At 41.6% G+C, this 15,710-nt stretch overlaps 1 protein-coding gene across 6 annotated transcripts in view; it reads right to left on the reverse strand.

The window, feature by feature from the left end:
* The window catches only part of ASTN2 (astrotactin 2), a 960,073-nt gene that overhangs the window by 744,079 nt on the left and 200,284 nt on the right, over window positions 1-15,710 (reverse strand). For all 6 annotated transcript variants that reach the window (XM_084779663.1, XM_084779662.1, XM_084779659.1 and 3 more), the window contains exon 3: window positions 10,123-10,507. In XM_084779663.1, the coding sequence (XP_084635789.1) occupies window positions 10,123-10,507 (385 nt within the window). The remainder of the gene's footprint in view (window positions 1-10,122; window positions 10,508-15,710) is intronic.

Raw genomic sequence — 15,710 nt, forward strand, 5'->3', positions numbered from 1 at the left:
CATAGCCATGTGCTTTTGTTTGAATACCTCCATAGATGAGATCATAATAATAAACACTCAAGAGAGGGCAACATAGATATGGTAAGGGGTACTTTAGGGACAAACACAGTGTGGCAATACAGAGGATAATGAATATGAACTCCTGTGATGTATCCAGAAAGAAAACTTCATCATTGAAATGCTGTCACAGGTGAGTGACTTACTTTCTCTGAGCATGAGTAAATTGTGTCTCAAAAATGTCAATAACAGAATTTATCAAGCCAATCAACTTACCAGGCTATTCTGTAAAATGTGGAAGAGCTCTGGTCAAAATTGCTAACTGAACTCAGTGGGTCACACACATAACGAAGGCAAGGACGCAGGAGGTAGGCAGAGGGGTATTAGAGAGGAGGGTAAGGGTGAAAGTAATAAAGATCCATTTAAACAAATATTTGAAACTGTCAAACAACAGAAGACAGCAATTGCTGTTTTCCACCTTCTTTGTGACTAGGGAAAGGCCAATTGTTTCTCTACAGTAAAACACAGGTGATTATCATGGGTTAAGGATATGAGTAATTGCGAATGAGTGACTGAGTTAGGAGGGAGAGGTGTACCAAAATAGAAAATGCAGGTGTCATCAGCTCATCTTCCTTTCTAACTGACCCTGCCTGTGAAGATGGCTCATGCAGGACTCTGGGTGACTCTGGTGGCATCTTCAGTCTGAGGGCAGCTTTGCAATGCTGAATTGGAAAGGCACTTTAAAAGACAGGACAGGAAGTCAGCTGAGTGTAAAGAAGTCAGGACTGTTTGGTGTTGAAAAAAGCCTTTCTTCTTCCTTCTTCCAAAGAGGTCTCCTTGTGCTTTCATGATATACATTTTCTATTGCCCTCTCTCATTTGCCTTCTAAGCAAGAAGGGGAAAGGGGGTAGGGAATGTGGGAAGAAAGTGGAGGAATGTTAAGAATAAAACATGATGTTATATTTGTACAAGAATGTCACAATGAGACCCATTTCTTTTTATGCCAACCAAAAATATTGTTTTAAAATATCAAAGCAGATGCTGAGACTCACAGCCAAACTTTGGGGTGAAGCACAGGGAGTCCTATGGAAGAATTTGGGGAATAGAAAGACCTGGAGGAGATAGGAGCTCCACAAGGAGACCAATGGACCCAGCAAATCTGGGCTCAAGCAGGCCTGCAGAGACTGATGCACCAACCAAGGCCCACGCATGGTGAGGATATAGACCCCCTGCTCAGATGTAGTCTATAGGCAGAACAGTCTCCTTGTGGGTCCCATAATATGGTGAGTAGCATCAACCTCTGACATGGACTCTGGTGCCCACCTGTGATTACTACCTCCTGTAGGGGTAGCCTTGCCAGGCCATAGAGGAAGAGGATGCAGTTAGTCCAGATGAGACTTGATAGGATGGGGTCAGATGATAGGGAAAGAAGGCTCTCACATTCTGAGGACTCTGGTATGGGGTGGGGCATGAGGGAGAGAGGATGATACTGGGATGAGACAAGGGAGGGAGCTACATTAGGGAAGTAAAGTGAATAAATAAATTTTATTTGAAACTTTTCTTCTTACGCGGGAGAATGTCTTAGGAACATCTTGCCGAGTATATAGAATATAGCCCTGTTATAAGTCAAGCATTTCTGCACACTTTGTTCTCCAGTTAAGCCAGCATAATCTTGGCAGGTCCTTTTATGCATTGTCAAGTAGCATTTGTTATGAAGGGAGCTAGGAGTGATGGAGTTTTGGAGGGTGAAGATACACTGTCCTAGGATAATAAGATAAAGTTTGTGCAAAGCTTCCCGTGGTCAGACAGACTGATCCATTTCAAGACATTGAGATTTAAGATTGATTGAAAAACATTAACCAACTGAAACCATACTCATCTTTCTAGTTTCCATAGAAGGTTACAGAAAGCCTAGGACACTCCATTTGTGTGTCCCTAGAAAGACATTTATCCTTCACATATGCTGGCAAACAGCAGGGGTCCAGTAGTCAGAGATCTTTTTCTGCTGCCTATTACCCCACACTACACTAGCCTCTGATGCTTTTGGTATGATCCATTCATAAACTGTCAATTCAGTGTTGTGACTCCTCCCCACATCAACAACCTGATAATAGTAAATATCAGAGGATCCCATATGTAATAATAATATAAATTATTTTGCAAAGCTTATTTCTGAGGCAAACACCCACATCACAAAGAACACCACACACACACACACACACACACACACACACACACACACACACACATTTCTTACTGACATTTCTTTTTTTTTTACTACTTTTATTTTATTATACATGTATAAAACAAATTACATACAGCAGGAAGAACCATGTGACAATCATGAGAATAATAAGTTCTATACATGTTACATTCATAGTGACTTGGCCATCTGCATTCATGCCATTTGAAGTAAGTGACTTTCCTGTCTTGTTGGGTCTGAATTTCTGAATGAGATTCAATATCTATCCTATTTCAACTCTAATAGCTTAACTTCTTTAACTTAATCTAAGACGATCTTGTCCCTTAATCAACTAAGCTTGGTTGTAAAACTAAACTATCTTGTCTTCAATGCCCCTCAGAGACTTGAGAAGGAATAAAACTTAAATTCCTGAGTGAACCAACAGTGTGGGTTAGCAGCTTCCAAAATGTATAAATTGACTTAAGACAGTTTACTGCCTGACCAGTCACCCAATACACTTTATAACGTTGGAGCCTCATCTTCAGCTTTCTGGACTAATATCTCTGCCAGACTTGTTAGCAGGGCAGGAACTATTGAGGACTTGCTTACCCTGACTTGGTAGAGTGTGGCCGTCAACTCTGCCTGTATCTAAGTTGCCCATTTTTAGGTATTGATAATTTTTAGAATAAATTTGGCTGCAAATTATTTGATTTACTGGCATCTAAATCTGAGTATTCCCTCCTTTCCCTCAAACTATAAGGATTAACAGAAGTTGTTATTATCTTCAGAACATGTTTGGATTGGGAATCAGACAGAACTAGATTTAAGTTGTGTCCACACTCCCTGTAGCTGGAAACTTTGAAATAATATTTACATTTTTATGAGTATAGTACTTTATTTAGGTGATGTATTCAACAAGCCATTGTTTCAAAAATACTAATATAGCATCATGAATATAGACAAGAACTACCCAGTGCAGAAAAAGGATAATGAGTTTATGAGAAGAGTGTCCATCTGGGTGGATACTAAAATATACGTCAGTCTATTCATTCATTTCACCATTCCACCACCTACCTACTCAGCACAAATATAATGTCAGTTCTGTTATGTGCCAGGTAGTGTATAGTATGGAATGGACCAAACAGACCTAATGTTCAATGTCACAGAAATCATTCTAGTGTGAGTATGATAAATAACATACATATCTCTAGTACAAAATATGATTAAAAAAACAAGTAGAATAATTAGTAGAGGACCTAAGCCAAGAGCCTGCATAGAGAAAACAAGGTTTGCCTAGGAATATGACATTTGAGATGAGAGCATGCTAATGAGGAAACAGTTATGCTGTGATATATTGGGGAAGGAAAGATAGACCTAATATATGCAAAGAGTCTGTAGTTAGGGAAGAGCAGCAGGTTTAAAGAACTGAGGAAAGTTTGTTGGGTAAGACGATAGGGATGATGGTCACATGAGAAACCCTTAGCTAATATGATGTGGACAAAAATATCATCACAGAGTGGCTGCTGTGTGAAGGATGGGCAGGAAGAGGGTCACTGTGGAATGCAGTGAGGCCAGAAGAGAAGAACGTGAGGTCTAGGGGTCTGAAGAAAACAAGCAAAAAACGTGGCTTAGAGACCGATGAGTAGGCTTAAGATTGGAGGTCTGGAAATACAGGCTAGAGAATATGAAGAAGCATGAATGGAGAAATTGGCACTGTGGGGGACTTTGCCTATGAAAGAGCTATACAAACACATAGCAGCTACCCAAAGATGATTATTTCCATTATATTCACTGAGAGGTGTGGCAAGCGACATTGATGAAGAACTCCTCTGTCTCTGATATGTTGCAAAGATCTATTGACACCACACAGGAGTTCACCTTACCTTCTAAGCAACGGGATCTTCCTCCATACAGTAAGTCCCTTCTGCAAACTTTGATGCTCAGAATTGCTATTTTTCTGTTTCCTGCTTCAAAGATACACTGACAATGACGATTATTAATGTTCAGACTTGTCAGTGACGTAAACTCTTGCTGTGTCCTCTGGACATCCCTGGATTTGAGAATGCATGCAATGCCTTCGCAAGACCACAAGTCTCGGAGTAGAGTGCTGCATTTAGTCATAGCCCTGTGAGTATCAGATATGCCCACAATGTTAGTACATACATCCCATAGGGTTGTTGTGTAGTTAAAATGGTTTATTTTCATCAACAATTCCAGGAGAGTAGTAAAACTCAACTAGCAATAGCTGATAACAGCAGCAGCAATGATGTGCTACCCAACCCTTCCATAGATCTCTCATTCAAGGTAATGACAGTGGCTTAATGAGAGAATTCACAGGGTATAGAGTATCCTCACAGGTACTCAGTAAAAGGTTCATATCCTCCTCCCTCTCACCATTTGTCCTACAGATTCTGATAGTTACTGGACTATCATTCTGAGCCACAGCAAAGTTCAAACTGCTGGACCTGTATCTCATATGTCTCATAGAGTATGGTGGCTCTGCATCCATCCCTGTGGACAACTACTTATATTAATGCTATTTCTCTTTTACTTCTCTACCCTAGGTCCCTAGATAATGGAAAAGAGCAGAGGGAAGCTTTTTTTGTGCATACCTGTCTTCAAGGGATGATTTGAATATGGGGGAAATTAGAGAACCAGCCTTTGACAAGAAAGAAATTAGTACCAATGCTAATGAGGGGCAAACAGTACTGAGAGAAAATTTCATATACAAAATGAAAGCAACCATGTGGATAAAGAAATGATATTACAAGAATACTCAGTAATATGGGATAGGAGTGCCTGTGTAGATAGTATTCCATACAGTCCCTTGAGAATAAAAAATATATTACGAAAATGAATACATATGCCTGATTCCAATACGATCAAAGTGGATTTCTTTTGATGTAGCACCTCAGCACTTAGAAACATGTCAGTCCTACAAAATGATCTGGCAGGCTACAGGAGTATCTGCTTAGCCCACTACATAGTTAACGATATACATACTGTGATGCCTGCTGTCTCCCTGTTAGTGCTATAATTTTAAATAATGACCACAGAAAATCCTAAAGTGAGTTTCAGAATACTAAGCCTATCCATGGAATGGCATCTATGAACCTTCAAACGCAGTAAGGAGGGAATGTATGACTGACAAGGAGAGATTTTTTTTTTGATAACTTTGTTGTCAAAACATTATTAATTCATTGAGAGTTTTGTACAATGCATATTGGTCATATTCACCCCTATTTCTCCTCTTCAGTCCATGAAGACCTACCCCACACCAGAATAATAGGAAAAGAACCCCATTGGTGTGAATATATATCTACACACACACACACACACACACACACACACACACACACACACACCCTTCATATCTTTTGAAATACTAAAAGAATATAAATCAAGCTGTAATCAAGTGTCTGCTTTTCATTTGTATTAGTGAACATAGGTAGGGCAAAGTCAGCTATTGCTTTGGGCAATCCCATCCCTTATTGTTTCCCTTTTCTTTCTTCCTCACTCTCACTCTCTTCCTCTGTCCTTCATCCTGCATTCTGCCTTCTTCTGTTCTCCATTTCCTTCATTCCCAAGTCTCCTTAAGTCTGGTTAAGTTATAACCAGAACATATTTTTTTTTATCATAAAACACAATTAAAAAATAACATTCGCTAGATCTGGGTAGGGGTTTGAAGTTTACGGCCTATATTGTCCTTGGCTGGTGCCATAGTTTGAGCAAGACCCCTGGGCCCAGATCTGCCTATCATAATGTTCTTCTTGTAGGTTTCTAGGACCCTCTGGATCCTTCTACTTTGCTATTCTCCCATGCTTCTCTCACCTAGAGTCCCAATAGGATGTCCTCCCCTCTGTCCCAGTTTCAGGAAGGATAGCAGGCTACCAAGAAGAGGCTTGACATCCTATGAGCATACACAGGGGGAGGAGGTCCCCCACAGTCACAGTCATAGGGGAGGGGAGTAAGGGGAAAATGGGAGGGAGGGAGGAATGGGAGGATAAAAGGGATGGAATAACCACAAAGATGTAATCTGAATAAATTAATAAAATAAAATAAAAAGATAGCCTATGGAAAAAATAATATTCATTTCCTTTCATGCCACTCTTGAAAAAAACCTCATATATTTGTTATTCTGAGTTCCTTATGCTTCCATGCATAATCTTCAATAGGAAGGAAAGGTAAGTTTAAAAGAGAGGGGTAAGATCAGAACTGAAATATGCTGAGTTTCTGTTTGTTAAGCATATGATGAATATACCTTTTTGTTGTTGTTGTTGTTGCACAGGTAGATGTTCAGCAACTCACTCACTTGATGTCAAGGGTGGTAGACAGTAAAAATACATGGACAGTTTTGTCTAACTAGACAAAAACACAACCAATCACTGTGCTGGGCACAGTCATGAAGCTGCTGCGGGACAATAGGAAGATGAAGAGTGTACCATGTTTTGGCAGGGCACACAGTAAAGGGCACAACTACCCAGAAGAATGTTTCTATACTTAACAGTGCATACATTCATATCAGTGCATTCCGTTTGAACATTAGCTCATCTCAATATACTTGAGCAATGCAACCCCAAGCAATTCTCACTTTAAAACTGTCTTCTTTCAGTTTTTCTACTGCCTCCTGCAATGCCTGCACATTGGAGCTCAAATGTAGGTTGGTACGATTCAATCTGGCTCAGGCAATTTAATGCCTAAGTCAAATTCCAAGAATGAAGTTTGCAGATGGCATTAACCTCTGGCAATATAATTTCAAAGGACTGTAGGATCATTTTTTTGCATCACGAATTATTATTACTATTATTACACATACTTCTGTAGTATAGTGTGATGATTCAATACAGGTATATAATATACAATGATAAAACAGAGTATTTTATATGTCCTTCTCCTTAAGGGCTTATCTTTTGATTTTGGAAAATTGAAACACCTCTCTCCTAATTCTTTTCAAATATTTAACAAATTCCTGAAAGTTTTAATCATTCCTTGTTCTTTAGGACACAGGAGCCTATTTCTACTCCTTAACTATGTTCTGACACTCAGTGCCCATGGACTTCTCAGCCTCTGCATATTGCTCACAGTTTGTACCTTCTAAAGAACAGAATTCCATGGTTCTTTCTGGAGAAAGGCAACAGAGGCCAGGCTTGAACGGCACTAATGCTACAAGGTCTCTGTGATCTGACAGTGGAATTGTCTATCTCTGGCAGACTAAGGAGGTCACAGGAGGCAACAAAGCCAAGGCTTGAATTGCACTGATACAGCAAAGTCTCTGTCATCTAGTAGACTGAGGAGGACCATGAACTCAGGACCATAGTGCTGAGGAAGCACTTCCAGCATTTGCTTCCTCAAGGACAGATGGACATCTGTGTGATGTTGGGACTCACAAGGAAAATATTCCATACTTTTCTTGCTAGCTCTTACTCTCTATTTCCCATGAACTTGACAAAGAATTATGTGAGTAAGCTGAAAACAAGGGAGCTGAACATGTGGGAACACATCATGTCTAACAATTTTTTTTCTAACAATTTTTTTTAAGACACTCAGTAAGCTGAGGAGTGGGACTCAGTACAGCTGTGCCCCTTGCACTCTGCTATATGAACACCTCTCATTTCCTTTAGACTTTTAACTGGTGTTTTTAACACTGATGCTTAGGTTTTTGAAATTTTGACACCAGCTTTTTTGTCTGAAAGTGTTGGGTTTCAAAAACACAAAACACATGTATTTTTATTTTTTGGGTTTTCGAGACAGGGTTTCTCTGTGTAGTCTTGGTTGTCTGGACTTGTTTTGTAGACGAACCTGGCGTCAAACTCACAGAGATATCCCAATCTCTGCCTCCCTGACTGCTGGGATTACAGGCCAATGAAGCCAATATATCTTGGCAGAGGAGGGGGATGTGGAAGAAACTGATGCACCAACCAAGGACCATGCATGATGAGGACCTAGACACTCTGCTCAGATATAGTTCATAGTTAGCACAGCCTCCTTGTGGGTCCCATAATATGGGGAGTAGGGACTACCTCTGACATGGAATCATCTGGCTCTCACACATGATCACTTCCCCCTGATAGGGTGGTCTTGCCAGGACACAGAGAAAAAGGATACAGGCAGTCCAGATGAGACTTGATAGGCTGGGGTCAGATGTTAAGGGAAGAAGGCTCCCCTTTCTGAGGACTAGGGGAGGGAGTGAGAGGGTATGAGGGAGGGACAGTGGGATCAGGAAGTGAAGAATGAGGAGGCTACAATCAGAATGTGAAGTGAACAAATTAAAAAGAAAAAAAAAAGAGAGAGAGAGAAACACAAACACCAGAGCAATCATGTCTAAGCTGTAACAGGTGAGTGGGTGGGTAGGAGGGGCAAATCTGACAGCTACAGATACTGGGTCATCTCAGCAAACAGGAGGACTGGGAACCTCCCCAAACTTCTGAGGAGTCAGCCTAGTCTAATACTATTCCCTCTCCTGCTGTGACAGTCCTAAAACCCAGGATCTTCCTCCCTCTTTGAGCAGCTAAAATGTATGAAACCTGGAATGAAAAAAATCTTCCTCTTTAAGAACCACAGAGCTTAGGAAGAACCAACCCCTCAGGAAAATGGACCATCAGCTGGATGTGTCATGGTCCACTCTGGTCATGGTGTGGTTGACAAGAAGGTAATAGTCTAAAGCAAAGGATATTTTCGCTGAAGATTTGTGGCCTGAATATCTGATCTCAACTCTGCCTTATCCTGGTTGTGTGGCATGGCTCGATTCAAGCTGGTCTCCTAACCATTATCCTGTGACTTACCTCCAGGAATATTCCCACTGTGCTATCCCAGGGCAGGGCAGAGGCATCACTATCCCAGGTCCACTACACTGGTGCATTGGAACCGCTTTGAAGAGAGATGAAATGAGTAACACGAACAGCAAGCAGGTGGAAGGCAGTAGGGCACTGACTGCAAATCTTAGACTTCACGTGCTTTAACTCATGAAAACCTCACAACCCCTGTGCAAAGCAAAGCACTTGCAGCCGTGCCATCTGGTGGGAGATGAAGGTGTAACTTGCTTGGGTTCAAAGAAATGACAACACTAAATGTGGCAACTCTGTTTCTATTGTCATGTCCTGGGTTATAAGGGCAGACGCTATCACTATGTACTATCTCCATACCAGGGATGGCAGGACAGAGGAAAGGAGGGGCCATGGAGGGAAGAAGCAAGAGGAAGACAGCAAACAAGACCACTAGTGTTGACTTGCCGCCCTTTAAACATGTTTTCTGTTTGCTATCTGAAGCTTGCTGGAGAGTATGTAAGGGGTGTGGCTATGTCATTAAGCCTGAGGGAAGAAGATGTTCTATTTTGCTTAGCACTGGGACATTCCCAGCTGGACAAGGAAGGGTGTAAGCCTTGGGGTGACATGCTAAGATGTGAAAAATGAGAGTATCCACCCAGAAGACAGGTCCAGGATGGCAAAGTGCCTGAAACGTATTTCACTCGAGAAGGTTGGAGAGGCTGATTTACAGAAGTAATGGGCATTTTCTTTTTTTCTCCTGTCAAAATTCCCAAGATATTTATTTCTTGGAGAAGGAAGATCAGATACATTTTCTTTATGAACAAGAAGGAAAAAGATATAGTTTTCAAGCTCTACTGGAGGAAAAAAAACTTATAATAAGAATGTGCATAACAAGGCCACATTCTAGATAGTGAGAAGACTATCTAGGGAGGCAGTTAAGAAATATTCAGAGTTGCTGGACTGCGGATTCTCTGATGCCGCCACAAATCCTCTTACTGGCTCTTTAGTTCTGCAGTTAGTGGTTAACTAAAAGAAATGGAATTTCAGAACTCAACAGAGTGATGGGTCTGAGAGTCACAATGACCGATCTTTAAAGATCCCGCTTACATCCCCAACCTCTGCACCTCTCTCCATGCCCCAGAATTCCCCCAGGAAAGACAGAATGTTAAAAGGGCCCACCTTTCTTCTCAAAGTCCACCTTCTCTTCCGCTGGCCGTCCCAAGCTGTCCAGGGCATGGGTCATCTGGCTGCCAAACTCCTCCTCATGGGAAACATGGTTTGCCCGCCTGGGTGGGTCCTCCTCCTCTTCATAGTCATAGTCATCCAGGATGGGGGTCTCCCGGATGGGCACACCAATGACTGAGTTGTGTGCCTGAAGCCTGGAGGACCGGAAGCTCTCCCTGGCCTGAGGGCCCAGCAGCACTGATGGGATGTAGTGGATCTCGTGAGTGGCTTCGGTGCTTGCACTCTTCTGGGGGATGCGCCGGCGCTTCTGCCAGCGCCGCTGTGCATACAGTACCACCGTGAACACCAGCAGCAGGAGGAGCAGGGCAATGAGTCCACCCTGGAGAAGAAAGAGAGAAGGGCAAAGAATTGGGCCACGGAATTGTGGATGGTAAGGCCAGTTTGCTCTCCTATCTATCTCGCTTAGCCTTGGTCCATGAGTTCCACCAGCCACAGATTTGTAGTTAGAGAGTTAGAGAGACGCTACTTCCCAGCCCCGATTTTTTATCAGCAAGTCTTTGACTACTTTAGGCTTTCCTTTCGTAGCTATCAAGGATTAGTAAAAGTCTCACTCTACCTTCCTCACAAGCTGATATGAAGAACAAAGGATATTGGTAACAGCTGTCGTAGAACACTGCAGCTTGTTAAATGTAGGCTGTTGCTTTCCTGTTTCTCCTACCAGCTGCGCTGCCCCAGCACAATCCATCAAGCTCTCTCAGCCTTATTTTATTCTCTACAAAATGAGTTCCCCAAGAGCTGAAGAGATAGTAACATCCCCTACACCCATTACAAGTATAAGATAGTATTAGATGGCATTATCAAATCCAAACATTTCTACAATGTGTAATTTCTTTATTTTCAGTCCTTGAATCTTTGGTTTTCAAGAAGGGGTTTGGGATAAAGCAAGTGCTTAAAAATATTTGGTGAATGAATGAATGAAAAGAGGAATGAAAGCAAAACTTTGTAAGGCTCCTTTAATCCAACACTTAGGTAAAGTGAAGTTTATTTATCTTTAAGCCATCCCACCTCTGCATATTATACATGAATTAGAAATATAATGGCAAAATGTCTATGAGTGTAAATTAATTGACTTATAAATTTCATTTAATCATCTGGCCTATCATTTCTGGCAGAGTATTCACCAAATATGCATTCATCTCCTATAACCCTGCCAAAGGTAGATAGCAGGAGTCTTACACTCTTTTGGTCTCTCCTAATCTCTACAATACAGAAAGATCTATGGTCTCTCTTTCTTCACTTTGTACAATATTCACCTTTTGCAGACTGGGTGTTCAGTTCTGTTGGTGTGGTACCTAGACAGTGAGGGGTCACTCTAGTTATATGTGAAACGGGCATGGTATGGAAATGAGATTGGAACCTTATATTTACCATTTTTATTTAGGGTAATCTTAGTGCAGGCACAACCAAGGCCTGATCATTGTAGCATATTACAAAGAGGTTAGAATTAACCCTGAACACAGTGTCTCAAGTGAGATTGACTCCAGAGGACACTACTTAGAAGTTTTATTGTCCTTTCTCCCTAACTTGGTCCTGTCATCCTGCTGACTACACACACATTGAAAACCTGAATTTTCTTTTATGTAATATCCAAAACTCTCCACAGTAAAACATGCATCCTCTCCCAAAGATAGTGGGGCTGGAAGGTAGCTGAACGTAAAGTTGGGGTGGGAGCACTGAAAGATGCCTGAAACCCTGCCTTGACCTTGATAGTGATCCACACTAAGGTCCCAAGAAATATTGTCCTAAATGTCAGAACTTATAAACCAATAACACAAACTGAACAGACTCCTTCCCATGTTTTTATATAGATATGCATATATATAAATTTTCCAGTCTATGTAAATTGTGTGAGTCAAAAGCTTCTTTGTAGAGGTAGAGGGAGATTAGATGAGAATTGATGGATATGGAGAATTTATCAGAAAATGGCTGGGATAGAAATGTTTTCTATCATGGCACCTACAGGATTGTTGTGTAAAAAAAGAAAACTAAAAAAGCAGGAAAGCAGTCATTGCAAACTGGAGGGTCATCCATAAGTATAGGAGCCTTGAGAGGAGCACTGGGCTACATTTGTCACATTTAGAGACAGGGAAAAATAGGATGTTGAGTCACCAGAAGTGGCTAAGGTTGCTATACTGACCCTTGCTAAATGAACCACATTCCTTCTTCAGCTTCTTTCACCATGGACAAGTGAAAAAACAGTAAGAACAATTGATGAGTCAGCACAGTTAGAATATCCAGCCTCCGAGCACACAGCAAGAGCAAGCCCAGACACTGATGGCTGAAAAACATTGCAAGACAAAACAAGAATTGTGGAGGGATGGAGAAGTGAGGGGTGGAGGACTCTGCAGTTTACAAGGTAAGTTAAAGAGAAGCCAAGATTCAAAGGTTGTTACACTGAGGCCCTTTGGCCTCAGGGTCAACCTGATGCCAAATTCAATCTGAGTGGAAACACCTTGGGCTGTTCTTCTGTTTGTTTGATAAACAAGGATAGTTAAGGGCTGAAAATCCCAGGAAAAATGGTAATCCATTGCTAGCGATTGGTTTGCATGAGTGTGTAAGTACACAGGTGTGCACATAGGTATTTGGTTTGCCTCTTCTTTATGGGCCTGAGAATTTCACTATGCTCTCAGGGTGAGAGGAGGGAATGCATGAAAAAGAAGAAGTGAAACCCTCTCTTTTCTGGAATCTTTCTTCCTCAGGTGTCTTTACGCAGGATTGGTCTATGTTCCTTATTCCATTGCTGAGCATGCCCACAGAGTGCCCCAGCAGTGGCAGAAAAGGGTAGGGCCATGCAGATTGAAGGATAGAGGGGAAGGACATGAAAAGCCCGTGTCCAAGCTACATGAAGCCCTGATTCACTGCGTGCCAATGGCTGTGACAAATGTATTACAATAATTTGTCTTCTTTGGCTTCAATAGGCTCCTTTGGAAATGATTATTCTCATTGTGAAGAAGTAAGCTAAGAATTAAGAAAACACATGATCTTAGCAAAAAGTCTCCACCACAGAGAGTCCAAAGGGAGGAAGGAGCCTCTATCTGTTAGTTCCCTAGTCCTCTACTCTAGACCAAATCTTTTCACTCTGTTGCCTTGGCTTAAACCTATTTTCTATGTACCCTAGACTCACAGAATAGCATTTATACTTCCTAGCCTGGAACTCCAGCTCCTTCATGACTGGGCCCCAGCTTCTTTCCCATATTTCCACTTCCTGCAAGCCTCACCTACCTTGCCTGGCATAGCTTACCCTAGAGTCAAACTGTCTGCTTAGCCTGTCCCCAAAGTATGATGGTCTCTTATGTCAACTCATTGTCCCCTCCACCTAAAGTGATCCTTCACTCTCCAAAGTGCACTGAATAATGTACCCCAAGTACACACTCTCATGGGACCTCAAGAGGTGACTTCCCTTGGAAATAAGAACTTTGCAGATATGATTCATTAAGATCAGAAGGTATGAGATTAGAGAGGACCCTAAAGAAAGTGGCCAGTGTCCTATTAAAAGGGGAGGACACAGAGGCATGGACACATAGAAGGTAGGTAAGGTGAAGACAGAGACAGAGATTATAGTCACCCACCTACAGGCCATGAAGTACCATTGGACCATGGGCTTTCCTTCACAAGCTGGGGCAGCTTCTTTAATAGAGCTTCTAATTTTAGCAACCCCTACTGGCATTTTTGGAAGTTTCTGGCCTTGAGCTAGGAAAAAAATAACTATTTTGCTTTAAGCCACCTAGCTAATGACAATTGGTTGTAGAAACCCCAGCAATCTGCCCTGCTCTTTATAAGCCCACAGATCTGCAGCTTCAAGATTATGTCTTCCGTGGACATCCTCAGTGCCTTCACATCACCATGAACAAACATTTGAAAGAGCAAGGAAGGGAAGAAAGATTTATATTGTTTATGGTTTCAGTCATCACAGCAAAAGCAAAGTGACTCACATGGTATCCGGTGGGCAGAAAGAATATGTGATCTTTCATTGGTTCTTTCTTTTATTCCATCTAGCCTATGGGATGGTATTGCAGTATTTGAGGCCAGTCTTTCCCATTGAATTAACTCTCTTAGGAAACACCCTCACAGATACAAATGGAAGTCTGCTTTACACATTCTCAGTCTAATCGGGTCTGTGATTGACACTATGACAGGATTTTTACCTCTTTGTCTCAAAGCCTTTCAGGACTCCCAATGATCTGGCTGTACAGCTATCCTCTAGTCATGCCTAGCCATCTTTCTAGTCCTATGCTATAGTGTAGAAAATGTTGTAAGAAATATCCTGGTGCCTAAAACCCTCACTAGACACACTGGAGAAATGCAAGTGTAAGGCTTTGTCATTAGCTCTCACTGAATGTCCATGGAGCACTGATTATACATTGCATGTTGCCTTAGCTGCTTTGCTTCTTCTCTGAGCACATTCACGTAGTTTGCTTATACAAACCGTATTAAAACTCATAAGTTACAGAGTCTAAAAATTAAAAACACCTCTAAGACACCCTACCAACAGGGCCTTCTGAGAAGTCAGGGTTGGAATGCCAGTCTGCCTGCCCTTATTTTCATCTGTTTCTCCTGTTAAAATATCCAGGCACAGAAGAAAAAGCAAGAGAAAGAAAAGAAGAGGATAATGTGGGAAATGCTTTATTTGACAATGTGTCATTCGGAAACTGATTATTTCTGTCTCTGGCCTTTTTAATATTCCCTCACAATGGCCAAGCCGCAAGGGGATTTGGTATTCTAAGTCTGGATTTATAATACTCTGTTCAGCAGTGATAAGAGCACGGGACTTTAATCCTCAGAGCTGTGAACATGCATATTCTCCCAAGTAATGTCCTTCCCTTCTTACCACTTGTTTCTGGACCCTGGCAGCCAGCCCCACAATAGCTTTGGGCAGGTGACCCTTTGGGATGTTCTATTTGGCCAAATGCATAGGGACGGAGCTAGTATGGTAGGGTGAGACAAGCCTCAAGGTTCTCTGAGGAGTTTCTCTGGGGCTTCAAGTCTATGCATAAACTCTAAGGATTATAAGAAAATGGTCCAATCCCTTTGTGGTGCAGATAAGAAAACTCTTTTTGTCAGTGAGAGAATGAAGGTGATTTGTCCAAGATCATGGAATATCCTACAAAGGTTTTAGAGACAGAGTTTGCAGTCAGTACCCACCATAGTAGCTAATAAACTTGTCAATCAAGAAAATTTGTTTGATGAAAAAGGTTTTATGACCTTCCATTTCTTTCCTGTCCTAGTTTGTGATATCTGTCATTGTGATCATTTCAATGAATGCTGAATGATCTTCTTGGTTTTAATTCCCTTCTTCTGTAACTCTCAATCCATTTTCCTACTATAATGAAAGCTGGGTCAGAAACAGATCTAGTTCATTTTCCATTGACTCAGCTGGGAGTCTGTGGTATGAAGTTCAAGTCCTTGCCACACAGGACTCCATCTTTGTGAGTAATCTTGTCTTGAATATACACTTTTGAGATATTCATGAGGACTCAGCAAACTTTATTTTGGACATAGGTTGGTTAGAATGTGCTATGGCT

Source organism: Acomys minous (assembly GCF_964271855.1).
Source record: "Acomys minous genome assembly, chromosome: 1".
NCBI lineage: Eukaryota > Metazoa > Chordata > Mammalia > Rodentia > Muridae > Acomys > Acomys minous.